A 15623-nucleotide genomic window follows, 5' to 3' on the forward strand; every position below is an offset into this window, starting at 1 on the left:
GATCTGCTGTATCTAAAATGGTGTCTCCCTCTATGTCTCCTGTCTATGTATTTGACACGTTTAATTCCCTTTAACAGAAGTTTGTCCTGGGATGGTTGGTATTTTGGAGGTTTTTCATATTTCTCAATAGAAAATAATAAAGCTTACCAGAAGTTTACCACTGTTAAGGTGAACGATACGTGTCAGACAAATAAAAATGGGACACAAAGGGAGACATCATTTTAGGGACAGCAGAACGGGCCTGCCTGGTCCATCCCTTTACGGCTCTTCTCTATATTTCTCTCATGAAGATCCATGACATGCAGAAAAAAAACCATTAACCATCTAAAACAAAAACCCACACACAAAGTTAGCAGAGGTTTTTTATTATTGAGGAGACACAAAGGGAGACACCATTTTAGGGACAGCAGAACCGGCCTGCCTGGTCCATTCCCTTACGGCTCTTGTCTATATTTCTCTCATGAAGATCCATGACAAAGTTACCAACACACTCTCTTTGTTTTCTGTTTTTGTGTAGTGATCGGAGGACAATGTCAAGTTCTGTGATTGTCGTCCTGTTGATCGGGTTGCTGGTTTTGAGTTGTGCTCAGCTTCTGCCTCCGGAAGAAGGTTAGCCCAAAATAAAACCATCATTTTCCTTCTCGCTTTACATTTCTCAAGTTTTACTGCAAACATGAATGATAATTTTGTGATTTTGTGAAGATTTTTATTGCTCTTTTGACGATGGTTGCAGTTGGTTTTGTGTTGTCAGAAGTGCTCAGCTCTGTTTGGTTCCTGAGAATTTTTTCTGGGAAAACAAAGAAATTTGAAAGTTTCCTCATTGTTTGTTTTTGTATTTGTTCATCTGCATCAGTGTCTTTTCTGTTTCAGTTTCTATTTTTAGAATTTTCAGACCCTAGGAGATGGCCATCTTAAGTTAAAGCATGAAGCTTTCAAATCCTCTTCTGTTTCAGGTTCTACCACTTATATAAAACTGCAATGGACATTTTACCCGACACTAATTAGAGTTTTGGGGTTAGGGTTTGTAGTTTAGGTCTCGGCTTCCGTGTCGCCTAAAGCTGGCGACTTTCCACCGATCTGAATATCTCCGACATACCGATTTGGACCCTAATGAATCTGTGATAGAGAAACTTTGGGCTTGCACTCTAATGGGCGAGATTATGTCCTCTCTTCAGCTCATGGGTCGAATTCCGGACCTGCTCAATGTTGAATCAAGCAAGCAGATTCAGATCCTCCCAATCCTTCAACCTCCTCAACCCGCTCAAAACCACCATACCCATTTCCTCCGCCGCCCCACACCGTCGTCGACCCGCCTCCGCTTCCGCCGTCTCCGCTATCCTCACCAAGCAAGAAACGTTCACAGAAGAATCCCCGAAACCCACCTTCAATTTCAAATCCTACATGCTCTAGAAGGCCGAGGCTATTAATTAACCAGGCTTGGACGCCGCCGTCTCCCTCCGTGACCCGATTATGATCCACGAGCGATGCGGTATTCTCTTCTCGCCGGCGGCAAGCGGGTCCGACCCGTCCTCCATCTCGTTGTCGACGACGACGGAGATGTAGAACCCGGATTGAAGTTCGGGTCCGGAACCGAACTGGGCTTCGGAGAGGTCCCAGAAGACGAGAATGTTGGGGGAGAGTTTCTTGGAGCCATGCTTCTTCCAGAAGAGAAAGGACTTGGGTGGAGGTGGAAGGAAGAGGAGGAAAGCAACGAAGGGTGGGGGATTCGAATGAGTGACGAGGAGGTTGAGGTGGAGGGAGCGGCCACCTACTCCCTTCTCTCTCCTCAGACCACCAAAAAAGGTCTACTCAATATTGCAATCATATGAAATCGCGCGCAGGCTCAATATTGCAATCATATCAAGTTTACGTATATTCGAGTTTTGCCGTTTAGGGTTTCTGGTTTACGAAAATGCACTTCACTGAGCACCAATCAGAAGATCTCCAACCCACACTCGACACGTCGACACCAGTAGACTAAAAGTCCGACATTCCGATTTCCAGCCAATAATACTATTCTTATCATATTTTTGTACCACAATTGTATACCATTTTAGGTGGCAACAACTACATCATCTAAATTAATTAGTATTTAATTTCAAAATGTTAATAAATAATTAATAAAAAAAATTGTTAATTAAATGATGATTGTGGTATACGAGAAGTCTTCTTCTGCCACCTAAGATTATTTAAGTGTTTTAATTAATAAAAAAATTGAAATTAAATGATGTAGTTTGTTCAACTCCTCTCTGACCTAAGATGATAAAGAAATGTGATATAAAATTATGGTAAGAATATCATTACTCTTTGGAGCGGAATGAATCTATGACAGAGAAACTTTGGGTTGCACTCTAATGGGCGAGATTATGTCCTCTCCTCAGCCCATTTGTTACCCAATCTTCTGTTTTCATTTTCTGCTAGTCCATAAAAATTGGAATTGGGCATAGAATATAATATTTATCTTTCATAAAAGTACATGTTTAAACCAATATAAAAATTAATGTCTTTTTCATAATGGTTCTCAAACAATTTATATGAGTGCAAATTGCATAATTTGGCAATAAAGGATTCATCTGTTTGATTTGTGGTACATGTCGATTGCCCCACAAGGCACCAATAATTGCATAATATGGTAATTTCTTATTACCTATACGATGTGGCAATTTCTTATTGGTGTAAACATGTACTTTTATGCTTTTCTGATCAAAATAAGTTGTAACAAGTGAAGGATTTTTAGCATTCTTTTTATTCAGTTAGGCCTTTGAAGGGTTAACATGTATGATTGACCATGTCTTTTTCATTGCGTGTGATTTTTGGCAAGTGATGAACTTCAAGAGCTGTTTTTGTTTATGTGACAGTGAAAACTCTCGAAACAATTTCTAGAAAATTACATAATCCTCACTGGAAAAATATCAGCCAAACTTCTTGCCAAGATGGTGGGGTAGGCTTCTTCAAATACTTCACTGCCCACATTTTTAGCAATGTCACTTGCAAGTGTTCCTTTGCAAACAACACTTGCCATGTCAGAATCATGTAAGGCTTTATGGGCTTCAAATTTTATTGTTTTAAGTACAACTGACTAATAAGTTTTAACTGTTGCTTGAATTTCGGTATCACAGCAAGCTGAAGGGTCTGAATTTAACCGGAGTTATACCTGAGGAATTTGGGGACCTTACTCATTTGGAAGAAATGTAAGTGATTACGTTGTTGGTTTGAATGTGTTATGCACATTAACTGGATTATGGAGATGAATTTCTAATGCTTTTTCACATTAAACAGTGATCTCACTCACAACTACATTAGTGGATCAATCCCTGCCAGCATTTCTCGGTGTCCCATTCGTTCTCTGTAAGTGACTCTGAGGACCTTAAATAATAGCCGCGTGGGTACTTGTAATATATGTTAGGCATGTCATGTAATTGTTGTTAGTGTGTTGCAGATATCTTTTAGGGAATCGACTCAGTGGTTCAATTCCTGCTGGTGACTTTACATTGCTCAGAGAGCTGTAAGTTTTGTATTAATGTTATTTACTTATTGATAATTAAAAGAAAGAAGGAACATGCATAACCTTGATTGACAAATACATTTTTTCCAGGGTGTTGGAAGATAATCAATTTGAAGGGCCTCTTCCGCAGAACCTCGGGAGGTTGACTCACTTGGAAAGACTGTAAGATTGCATTCTCATTTCCTATTTTTGCCAAACTTTTTCAAAATCCAAATTTCATGAAACTTTTGCTATTTTGTATGACTTCTCACCGCAAGTGCTCTATGGTGATTAAACTCTTTTTGTAACATGTAATGTAAAAAAATTTCACAAATCATTGGATGATCTTTCATAACTAACTCTTTACTTTCAACAGCCTTCTTTCTGGGAACAATTTTACTAGTACGATACCAGAGTCGTACAGAAATCTAAAGAACTTAACTGATTTGTAAGTGAGGCAAAATGGCTTGATTATACGAATGTGCATAATTTTTACACAAAGAATTTCTCATCTTCTTTTAATGCCTGCAGTAGGATAGGTGGGAGCCAATTATCAGGAAAGATACCTGAATTTATTGGAAACTGGAGCAAACTTCAAAAACTGTGAGTGTTGCTTGCTCTTAATTGTAGTCATCTCCCATCATTTACTGTGAGCGTTTTTTTAGGATCCTCTTTAGATGTATTGTACCGAGTTATTCAACAGTCTTCTAAAATCTTCCTTAAAACTAATGTCATTGTATATATACATCTCTTTTAGGAGAGAACTTACTTGGAACAAGTTCGTTGTCACATGGCGTTCCAATCAGATATGTATATACAATGGCATTGTTTTTAATGAGAATACTATGAATGTTGCTATAGGGATCATGTTGTGGTTATTTTATTGCTAATCTGGTACTAAGAAGCTTCTTAGTTACTTTTAGTTACTTTCTAGCCTTATAAGGACATTGAGCCATCAGGAAAGAGGATAGTGATTAAATGAAATGATTTCTTTTTTGTGTTTCCTTTCTCTGCATTTTCTTTTCATTCCTGCATTTCCTTTCCTTTCAATATACTTGTATCCTATCACTTTTCGGCTGATCGAGTTAACTTAAATTTACTGCAGTGATCTGCAAGGTACATCCATGGAAGGCCCTATTCCTTACACCATATCTTCGTTGAAATACTTGAAGGAATTGTGAGACCACTGCTCCTCTATCTTGTAATCATTATGTATTCCAATTCTTCAACTATATAACAAATAAATATTTCTGATCTGTTATGTATCAGGATGATATCAGATTTGAATGGTCCAAGTATGCCTTTTCCTACTTTGAAATATATGAAAAATATCCAGATAGTGTGAGTTCCATATCGCATAAACTTATTGAAATTGTACTTCAGTGTAATCCCTGATGCACTTATTCTAATTTTTGTTCGTATTCCTGTGACACAGGATTTTGAGAAATTGCTCAATTAGTGGTACAATCCCAAATTACCTTGGCAAGCTGACAAAGCTATTAACATTGTGAGTGCTTTTCTAATCAACATAATTGTATACATGTATACATGTACTATTGCCAAAATGAACAAGAATTTGAGTTTTTGGATTCAATAAACCTTCAAAAGTTCAAAACAAACCTCTGATGTATGTTAGTATGATGTTCTTTTTCCTTTATTGTAGAGACTTGAGCTTTAACAAGTTAACAGGAGAAATTCCACAGATGATTGAACGTGCTACCCATCTATCTTTCGTGTAAGTCGGTCAAATGAAACATTCATTTATTGGTGCAAACAGTACACATTAATTTTAAATATTTCTCAAGTCGGCCTTATTTACATTTCACTGACCGTTAATTTTTACGTGTGCAGGTGTTTGAGCAACAACATATTGACCGGAGAAGTACCAATTGGGATATTGCAAAGCAAACGTGACCAGTCAGTCTATACTCTAACACTAATCTATGAAGTTTTGCTTTATTTGTGTTTGTTTCTTTAACGCAAAATGCTGGCAAACTTCAATTTCAATTTCACTTTTCTGTTTCTCAGTTATATGAATTTAGAGTTGTCATCAATGCCACACAAAATCTGTTGCAGGGATTTGTCATACAACAATTTTACGGGTTCACCTTCCGTCAGTTGCCAACATTTGACCGTGTAAGTCTATCAATATCCAAACCTCTTTTTATGCTATTGGCTAAATTCATTAGGTACTTATTTATGCTCTTTTTCCGTCCGATATTATTTGTTAATTCCCTTTATTATTACAGGAATCTAGTTTCTAGTCATTCGTCTCTAGAAAACTCGTAAGTTCACCAAAACTTGTAATTCTGTGTTTATCAAACATCATAAGACACATGTATGACTGAGCCTTAATTCTTTCAACGCGTAGGTGGTGCTTGAAGAAGGGCCTTCCTTGCTCCTCAAAACCGAAATGTGAGTTTAAGTTCATTTAATTTTTTCTTTCATCTATCTTGGTAAATTGGTTGGTTGTGTAGATCAACGTTTTTTTGTACTTTTATTGGATGTTGCATGTTGTCAATCGAATTGATAGTTTGAAAACTCTAAGTCAATGTTCAAATGGGGTCTAACAAACATGCAAAAACTAATGAGTTTATTGTCGTTATAGGTGCCATACATATGAATTGTAGAGTATAAATTTCTAATAATATTCTTGTCACACGTGCAGACCATTCTATATTTATCAATTGTGGAGGGAGGAAGACCAAGTTTGATGGTCATACATATGAAGAGGATTTAAGCACTTTCGGACCATCAAGCTTTTTTTCGTCATCTCAAAAGTGGGGCTATAGCAGCACGGGGCTGTACATGCGCAAGCCTAATGCAAATTACATTGCAACAAATGCGCTATCTTTGAATATCACCGGTCCAGATTTTTATCAAACAGCGCGCATTGCTCCTGTATCACTCAGGTATTATGCCCTTTGCATGCTAAAAGGCAGGTACAAAGTGCGGCTCTACTTTTCCGAAATAATGTTCACAAATGACCAGACATTTAGCAGTCTCGGAAAACGCTTATTTGACATCTCAATTCAAGTGAGTACAAGTGAATTTCACTTACTATTTGTGATTCTTTGCGAGTTTATTTACCCCTTTTTTGTCAAACACCACAATAACTTCAATGGGCAGCATTTAGTTTGTTTAGCGCGTTCCATTATAGATCACACTTTATGTCTTAAAACCGTACATGATTTTTCTTTTGGTATGATTAGAGAACGACACATATTTGGAATGTTATATGTCGTCTAGCTACTTTATTTGGGTGTTATTTTATACGAAGTTTTAAAAGAAATGCAGAACCTTCAGATGTAAACCTGTTTATTTAAGTTCTCTAATCTGATTGTTTAAGCCTCAAGTCAGTGTTGCTTAGTTTTCCTTCTTTGCCCGATACACTTCATTAGACCCGGCAGTTTCTGACACAACACGATGACATGACATAAAAACAACATGAAAATAACGGGTTTCGAGTCAACACGATAACTTATCGGGTCATTATCGGGTGATCCGTTAATAACGGGTTCTTAACGAGTATACACGCGGGTAACACGTGGGTAACCCATTTCGACACGTTAAGAAAAATTTATTTTGATAATTTAAAGTTTAATTACTAAAAGATTTATTATAAAATACAATAGCCATTTTAATATATACAATATATTCTATATTAAATATATAGTTTTTTATTATTATTCTATATAAGTGTTAAAAAAAAGTTTTAGTCATTATTTATTTTTATTATGAGAGTTCCTTATTATCATTACTAGGATAAATTTTAATTAACACGTTGTTGTCCAAAATTAAAATAAACTAATATAGTATTTGTATAGGCAAAAACTAAAAAGTCATACATACAAGTATGAAAAATGTGAAAAAAATATATAAATACTCGTGATTCATCATTATTCCTCCACTAGTAGATAATGATTATACTTACATTATCGCTTAGATTTTTAAAATCCTCCAAACCTTCATGAATAATTTTTTTTATTTGAGGGCAAAATTAATAAAATTAATAATAATTATTGTAAAAGTGTAAAAAATGTAAAAATAATATACAATCACTCATAGTGACAAACTTTACGACTTTCATGAAGGGGCCAGCTTCGAAATTCAACACTATAATTCATAAACCTTAAATTTATATTTAACTGTCGATTGCCATTTACACTTTATTCTTCTTACTGAATTTCATTTTTAAAATTTTCTTTTTTGAAAACATGATCATCTGATGGATGTAAGAAGATGAACTGTTCAAATCTTTGATATCACGTTTCGATATTTACGGTTAACTGAAATATGAGTCGATGTCATATAGTTTGTAGAAACTTTATAAACATCAAGCAATATTTTCACTAACCGTAAAACTCTGAATATAATATCAACGATCCAAACCGTTCATCTTCTTGCATCTTCTAATAGATCAAGTTTTCAAAAAACAAAATTTGAAAAAAACAAAATTTGATGAGAACAATGAAGCGTAAATGTAAACAGCAATCAACGGTTAAATTTTGATCTATGATTTATATGATTATAGTGGCGAATTTTGAAGTTAAGCTCTTCATGAAAGTTGTAAAGTTTGTCGTTTCGAGAGTTTATATATATTTTTCTATATTTTTTTACACTTCTACATTAATTAAAAAACTATTAAAGACTTTAGGTAAGTGAAAATATACTTAAAAGAAAATTGTGTTTTGATGTTTTGGATGTGACAATATGATATATATATATATATATATACTTATTTAGTATTATGTTTTTCATTTGATTATTTATTGGCTTAAAATATATTTTCCTTAACGGGTAACGGGTCGAGTCATATTACGTGTTAATATTATCGGGTCGATTTCGGGTCGGGTCATTTTACCTGTTTATTTTAATGGGTGTTACACGACACGACCCATTAAGATATCGGGTATGACACGAAAACGACACGAACACGGAAAACACGATATGAATGCCAGGTCTACACTTCATGTAGGCTTTCAATCATCATTTGAACAGAAGTTCGTCAATTTGATCTTATTACCACCTAATTTTCTTTTCTTTTATTTTTGGGAGGGAAATGGAAGGCAGTATTTAGCTAGTCTTATGTATATTAGTATATTATAATCATTTTTAGGAAGTTGTATGTCGCAATAGGTTATGACTTTTCTCCAGTGGAATTGAAATATGAAACTAGAATTAATGTTGTTACATATTGAAATTGTTGTGCAGGGGAATTTGGTCCAAAAAGACTTTAATATTATGGACGAAGCAGGAGGTGTTGGTAAGGGAATTGTCAAAGAGTTCGACAATATTACTGTTCTTGGTAGCACACTAGAGATCCACTTATATTGGGCAAGAAAAGGAACTACCGCCATTCCTTATAGAGGTGTCTATGGGCCTCTCATATCTGCGATTAGTGTGACACCAAGTAAGTTTTGCCTATGTTGTAGAATATCTGCAAATAATCTCTCATCAATTAGATTTACATTTATTCTAATAAAATTATACTTTATATTGGCAGACTTTGATCCTCCAGCAGAAAGTGTAAGCACCATACCGCATGGTAGGAGTTGTCTGCCTATAAGCACAATAGTTAAAATTTGGGGGTGCGTAGCAGTTGCCATCATATTAATAGTGCTCGTTATTCTTTGGATCAAGAGATGCCTCGTAGGACTACAGAAAACATTGGAGAATGGTATTTTTTGTTTCTCCGTTATATTGCATTTTCTTTTCATTGTTCCATTGCTAAGAAGAACATTTATCCTCTTTTCTGACTTCTCATGCATATTTAAGTGCACACTCTTAAGACAATAGTTGTTCAGATATTGAACGCTCCGAGAGTACATTATATGTTTTAAACTCATGATGCAAAGTATGTCTGCCTATAGGTCCAGGTAATTGTTAAATTCTAGGCCTTCAAACCGTAATGGGACAATGATATTGTTCTGAAATTTTTCTTAGACACAACAATTTCTTATGAGTTTTACTTACCATGCAGATTTGAAAGGTGTGGAACTACAAGCTCGCAAGTTTACCTTTACGGAACTCAACCATGCCACAACCAACTTTGACCAAGCCAATAAGATTGGTAAAGGTGGTTTTGGTACTGTTTATAAGGTATGCTTCGAAACAAATAATTTCTTTCTAAATTGATTGATAATAGCCGTCCTAATTGTGATTAATTTTCCATAGAGAAGATATTTGTTTTAACTATCTTAGTTAAATCCAGGGCATTCTTGCTGATGGAACCCAGATTGCTGTTAAGCAGCTTTCTCCCAATTCAAACCAAGGAAATCGTGAATTTTTTAATGAGATAGGGATGCTCTATGCTTTGCAACACCCTAATCTTGTATACCTATATGGATGTTGTATTGAAGAAAATCAGTTATTCCTTGTCTACGAGTACATGGAAAACAATAGCGTTTATGATGCATTGTTTGGTAAGTATCACCTTTGTACACCTACATTTCATTTGGTCCATGCATATGGTATAAAAGATTTTATGCACAAAATTATGACTGATTTTGATTAACTTGACAAACTGAGGGGGCAAAAGTAAGTCGGTTGGATTTGGATTGGCCAACGAGGCGTAAGATATGTGTTGGTATAGCAAAAGGTTTGGCTTACCTTCATGATGGATCAAGCTTGAGGGTTATTCATAGAGATATAAAGGCTTCGAACGTATTGCTTGATAGACATCTTAATCCGAAGATATCGGACTTTGGATTGGCTAAACTTGCCGAAGAGGATAAAACACATATAAGCACCAATCCTATTGGAACTATGTGAGTCCTTGTTTTTACTTCTCTTCTTATATTTGTCCTTCCAATATAATTATATTACGGCATATGTCTATAAGTATTGTATTGATGTGATGATTTCATGATTTTGCAGTGGCTACATTGCACCAGAATATGTAAATCAAGGTCATCTTACTGATAAAGCAGATGTTTACAGCTTTGGAATTGTTCTACTAGAGATTATTAGTGGGAAGAAGAAATCAAATCAAGGAGGATTCTATATTCTTCATTGGGTAACTTCCTAATTGAACTCTAATTTGGATTTTGTTGATGTTGTTTACCACTAGATAGAAGGCTTTTTTTTTTACATTCTTCTTTGCTAAAAGTTCACGTTAATTTTCAAGATACGTAAGTTATTTTCTTTTGTTCTTTTCATGTTTCCAGGCGCATGCTCTCAAATCGAAGGGGAATTTGATGAACTTAGTGGATCCAAGGTTGGGCTCAGAATTCAACAATGAAGAGATGATAGCTACAATCAATGTGGCTCTCCACTGCTGTAATTCAACTTCAAGGCTTAGGCCTACCATGTCTGCAGTTATGAGCATGCTTGAAGGTAAGGCTGTTGTTCAAGAGTTCGTCTTAGGCCCCAATCCCTCATCAAGTACTGAGATGGATGAAGTTTTCCAGTCTGTTTTGAGAGGGGGCGCTAGGACACTTGAAGGGCCATCGAATGATTCAGCCGCAGCTCTTGATGATATCCATCCAGTCAATCCTCATTCAGGCCACCAAGACAATTAAATAGGAAGAAAATGACACAGTTATTAGGGATTTGAAACATTTGAAATCACTAATGTCTCAGGAAAATATATACTTGCAGTTGGACACTTGTTGCCAGAAACATCAGTGGTTTCAACAAGAAATTTCAAATAAACTGTAACAAACCTCGTCCATTCCGATTCTGTCAGTTAAAGTTGATGTATATGAAGCGCTCTGGCAGGAGAGAAAATGCACCCCTGTACTCCATAGCTGTTTCAAACATAAGATATATATGTTGATTCCAACTTGCTGAACAATTTCATTGAACTTCCCTTGTGTCACTTGTGAACTTCTTACGCGTTTGAAACTTCCTCGAATATTTTGTATCACCTCTCTCATTGCTTCTAAAACGTCCTGCACAACTGAATTTAGAAGATGTGCAGCAGAGCGAATATCAAATAACCGACCATGGACCAAGAGAGGCCTGTTTTGGGAGATCTGGTCTTTGATTCTTAGAACAATGTCATCATCGGTGGAACAATCATCGAATGTCAAGGCAAACAACTTACTGTCAATGTCCCAGTCCATCAGACATTTGATAACTACTTCTGAAAGCAAGTCCTCCGTACGAGTAGAATCAAGTGTGACAAAATTCAGAATTTTCTTTTGTAGTTTCCAGTCCTCATCAATATAATGTGCCGCCAATTTAAGCTGACCCAAGTTTGGGTCCGTTTGGTTTTAGGTTAGGCGGGGCTTGGGTTTGAGTCATTTGGTAACATGGATATTTAGAGGGCAATTTACATGGTACAAGCAAACTGTAACTAACGTTTTAATGCCAAAGTCGATAACTTCCGTTTGAACACTTTGTGGGTCTGCCTGATTTTTGTTTTCCAATTCATCTTTGTAAATAAGAATTGGGAAAATAAGAAAATATTACTTCTTTCAACTGAAAAAATAAAATTCAATGAATGCGAAAAATAAGAAGTAAGAAGAGAGCAAGGATTTGCACATTTTACCAATTTTGTAAGATTTTTCAAGTGTTTACTTGACCGTTTGTAATAAAGATTTTTCAAGTTTGATGCATGGATTAATCAAATCTCATCCGTCCATGGATGTGACATGGTTTTGTAAAGGTGTCGTGAATATCGACGGCTTTCACGTCTTCTATTCTATACAAAATGGGGATGGCATTGAGATATCTTCAAAGGCCCCAACCTTGAAGGTTTTCTTGTCTCGCCATTTACAGACAACAGTAAAGAGATGTGAGGAAAAATATTTACATAAAAAAGCAGTACTTTGTAAATGCTAGTTGTGTTCATATCACAATGTATAAGTTCAAAAGCATGATTAGTATTAATATGACTTAATCTGAAATCCAATCGAGTTTGTTTTGCCAACAAGGTTTATTTGCAAAATGGAAAATTTCAGGAAAATTAGGGTGAAGGATGACCAAGTCGACGGTGCCATGTGACAGAAAATACCTTGGGAGATGAGGTAGTTGTAAGCGATGTTCGTCATTTGGAGTCAACTAAATAACAATTCCCATTACGTTATTGGCCCCAACCAATCATCATCCTTGTCTCCAGGTCTTGTAAAATATAAAATCAGGATAAAAGGTTACTGAGCATCCCAATGATCGAGTTATCCGACTAATGGAAATTAAATTGAAACAAAAAATGAGCTATTCCTGTTAAAGGAAAAGAAATCACCCAATCTGTACAAAGTGGACAGCAGGAATATAGCATGTGGATGCACATTCTGGACAGTTTGGACAGTTGCATGTGGATACCAAAATCCTTGTCAGCAAGTCCTTTGCACATGGTGGATGCACATCTGGGCGTGTCCTTTACATCATGGGCAGCAATGATGCCCATTGTTTCTTTATATTTAATTATTGCATGCGTGCTATCATTGTATGTATATATAATAGCTGTTTTCATTTGGTTTAGAACGGAATAAACAAACATTCTCCAATTCCATCATAATATGGTATCAGAGCAGGATTAATCCTTGCTCTGCTCTGTTTTCACTCTTCCGCTGCCATAACCACCACAGATCCTTCACAAACACCATTGTCAACATCATGACAGAACCAACCAAACCAGATGAGAAATCCATGGAATTCTCAGACCCATACACCATACACCACTCAGATCATACAGGACTTATATATCTTGGTCTCCAAAACACTTGATGGAAACAATTATGGGCAATGGAGTCGTGCCATGCGCATGGGTCTCAGCGCAAAGAACAAGATTGGGTTCATTGATGGAACCATTAAAGCTCCATCACTCCTGGATGCAAAATATGCAGCTTGGAAAATATGCAATGACATGGTAACATTGTGGATTGCGAACTCAGTTCACTCAGAAATAGCAAGCAGCATCACGTACACTGAAAATGCTGCTGCAGTTTGGAACGACCTCAAAGACAGATTTTCGCAGAGCAGTGACTCGAGGATCTACCAAATTCGACAAGAAATTGTCGAGAGTTGTCAAGGGTAGCTCTCTGTTTCTGTCTATTACACCAAGATGAAAGCCTTGTGGGATGAGTTGACGTCTTACCATGACCCATTCATTTGCACTTGTGCAGGTTTGAAAGGACTTGCTGAACGGGAAAAGAAAGAAAGGGTTATGTAGTTCCTGATGGGATTGAATGACTCTTACTCAACTGTACGAGGCTCGATTCTGATGATGAGCCCGCTCCCTGACACACGCCGAGTTCATGGTCTCATTCTTCAACATGAACGACAAATGGACGTGGCCAGTCGTCGCAATATGGGGACAAACTCTCACGCGATGCAGGTTCAGCGAACCTTAGTGTCGTCATCTAACAGCAAGCCCTTCAACACACTTTCAAGTAAGTCACTCAAGTGTACCTACTGTGATGGAGGTGGACACTTGGTGGACCGCTGCTATTACATTATTGGGTTTCCAGTGGGACACAAATGGCATGGCAAAAATGTGAAGCCAAGGAATAAGAGATCAGAAGCCAACAATGCCGAAGCTATCAAATCTGCTACCACCAACAAGCTTAAGCCTAATGCTTCTAACGGTCCTATGTTCACTACTGAGGAGTATAATCAGATCATTGCCATGCTTCGCAATGGTAATGGACAACCACTTGCAAATGCAACATGTATTTTCTCGCCTAAATGCAATATAGCACAAACTGACCCACATTCGACATTATATTGGATTGTTGATAGCGGAGCAACCGACCATATATCGCATTCACCACCATCACACAACATTGTAGATGCTCAACATGAGTCCGTTGGTTTGCAAAATGGAGGGCAAGCAGAAATAAAGAAGATTGGTTCTATGAAACTGTCACAAGATCTATCTCTTGACAAAGTTCTTTATGTACCAAAGTTCCGCGTCAACTTGTTGTCTGTTAGTCGCTTGACAAGAACTTTGCACTGTATAGTGACATTCTATCTTGGTTTTTGTGTTGTGCAGGACATGGACACGAAAAGGGTGATTGGCCTGGGCAAGCATTTTGATGGGCTATACTATCTTACACCAAGACAAAACCCTCACCTTGCCAACCACATCCATCGTACCACTAGTCTATGGCATCGGCGTCTTGGACATCCATCGGCCGCACCTTTACTTTCATTAGCCAAAAATCATGCTGAAATAATTTTTGATTCCACACAAATTTGTGAAGTTTGCCCTTTAGCAAAGCAAACCCGTTTACCATTTCATAACAGTGAAATCAAATCTTTCGCACCATTTGACCTGATTCATTGTGACATTTGGGGGCCTCACAGAAATCAAACACATACTGGGGCACGATATTTTCTTACTATTGTGGATGATTTCACTCGTTTTACTTGGGTACATCTTATGAATTTCAAATCCGACACACAAACAATATTGAAATCATTTTTTTCTTGGGTCAAAACACAATTTCAACATGGCATTAAAGCTCTCCGTGCGGATAATGGTAGTGAGTTTCTTTCCATACGTTCCTACCTAGAATCATGTGGCACCTTTTTTCAACACTATTGCCCTTACACACCACAACAAAACGGGGTGGTCGAACGTAAACATAGGCACCTTTTTAATGTTGGTCGTGCTCTTCGGTTTCAAGCCAATTTACCTTTTCAATTTTGGGGAGAAAGTATTCAGACTGCTTGTTATCTCATCAATCGTCTACCTACACCCTTGCTCTCCCATAAGTCACCATACGAACTTTTGCATAACACACCACCAACTTATACCCACCTACGTGTTTTTGGATGCCTCAGCTATGCCACCAATATGACACCCACCCATAAGTTTGACGTCCGTGCTCGTCGTTGTGTTTTCCTTGGTTATCCTCTCGGCCAAAAGGGTTATAAGGTATATGATCTAGCCACAATAAAAATTTTTACCTCACGAGATGTAATCTTCCATAAGCACATCTTCCCTTACACATCTTCATCACCTATAGACCAAACCAACACACATGCTGCTCCCATTATTCATCCAACACAAGACACCGACTCCTCACCAAGCCTACTTCAAACGGTGCTTGATTCACCACATGAACCTGTCACCGTTGACACCATGACACCTGCCATCATCGACACCCCACATGAATCTACTACCATGGCACCTTCCTCAAGCCTTCCAATGGCACCTGCCACCATGTCACATGAACCTGTCACT

General features: G+C 37.1%; 1 protein-coding gene across 1 annotated transcript; it reads left to right on the forward strand.

The window, feature by feature from the left end:
• Positions 1–355: 355 nt before the first annotated feature.
• Positions 356–11007, forward strand: LOC126617175 (probable LRR receptor-like serine/threonine-protein kinase At1g53440). Its single transcript, XM_050285213.1, has 25 exons — positions 356–424; positions 518–609; positions 2859–3033; positions 3120–3191; positions 3280–3348; positions 3440–3505; positions 3596–3667; positions 3861–3932; positions 4016–4087; positions 4590–4661; positions 4754–4825; positions 4920–4991; positions 5148–5219; positions 5336–5401; positions 5561–5620; positions 5734–5769; positions 5856–5899; positions 6153–6520; positions 8699–8897; positions 8991–9164; positions 9468–9586; positions 9699–9924; positions 10026–10254; positions 10364–10502; positions 10654–11007. The coding sequence occupies exons 2-25, from the start codon at positions 531–533 to the stop codon at positions 11005–11007; spliced, it is 2979 nt and encodes a 992-aa protein (XP_050141170.1). The 5' UTR covers positions 356–424; positions 518–530.
• The last annotated feature ends 4616 nt before the right edge of the window (positions 11008–15623 follow it).

The sequence above is a fragment of the Malus sylvestris genome, chromosome 3 (assembly GCF_916048215.2).
Source record: "Malus sylvestris chromosome 3, drMalSylv7.2, whole genome shotgun sequence".
In the NCBI taxonomy this organism is placed as follows: domain Eukaryota; kingdom Viridiplantae; phylum Streptophyta; class Magnoliopsida; order Rosales; family Rosaceae; genus Malus; species Malus sylvestris.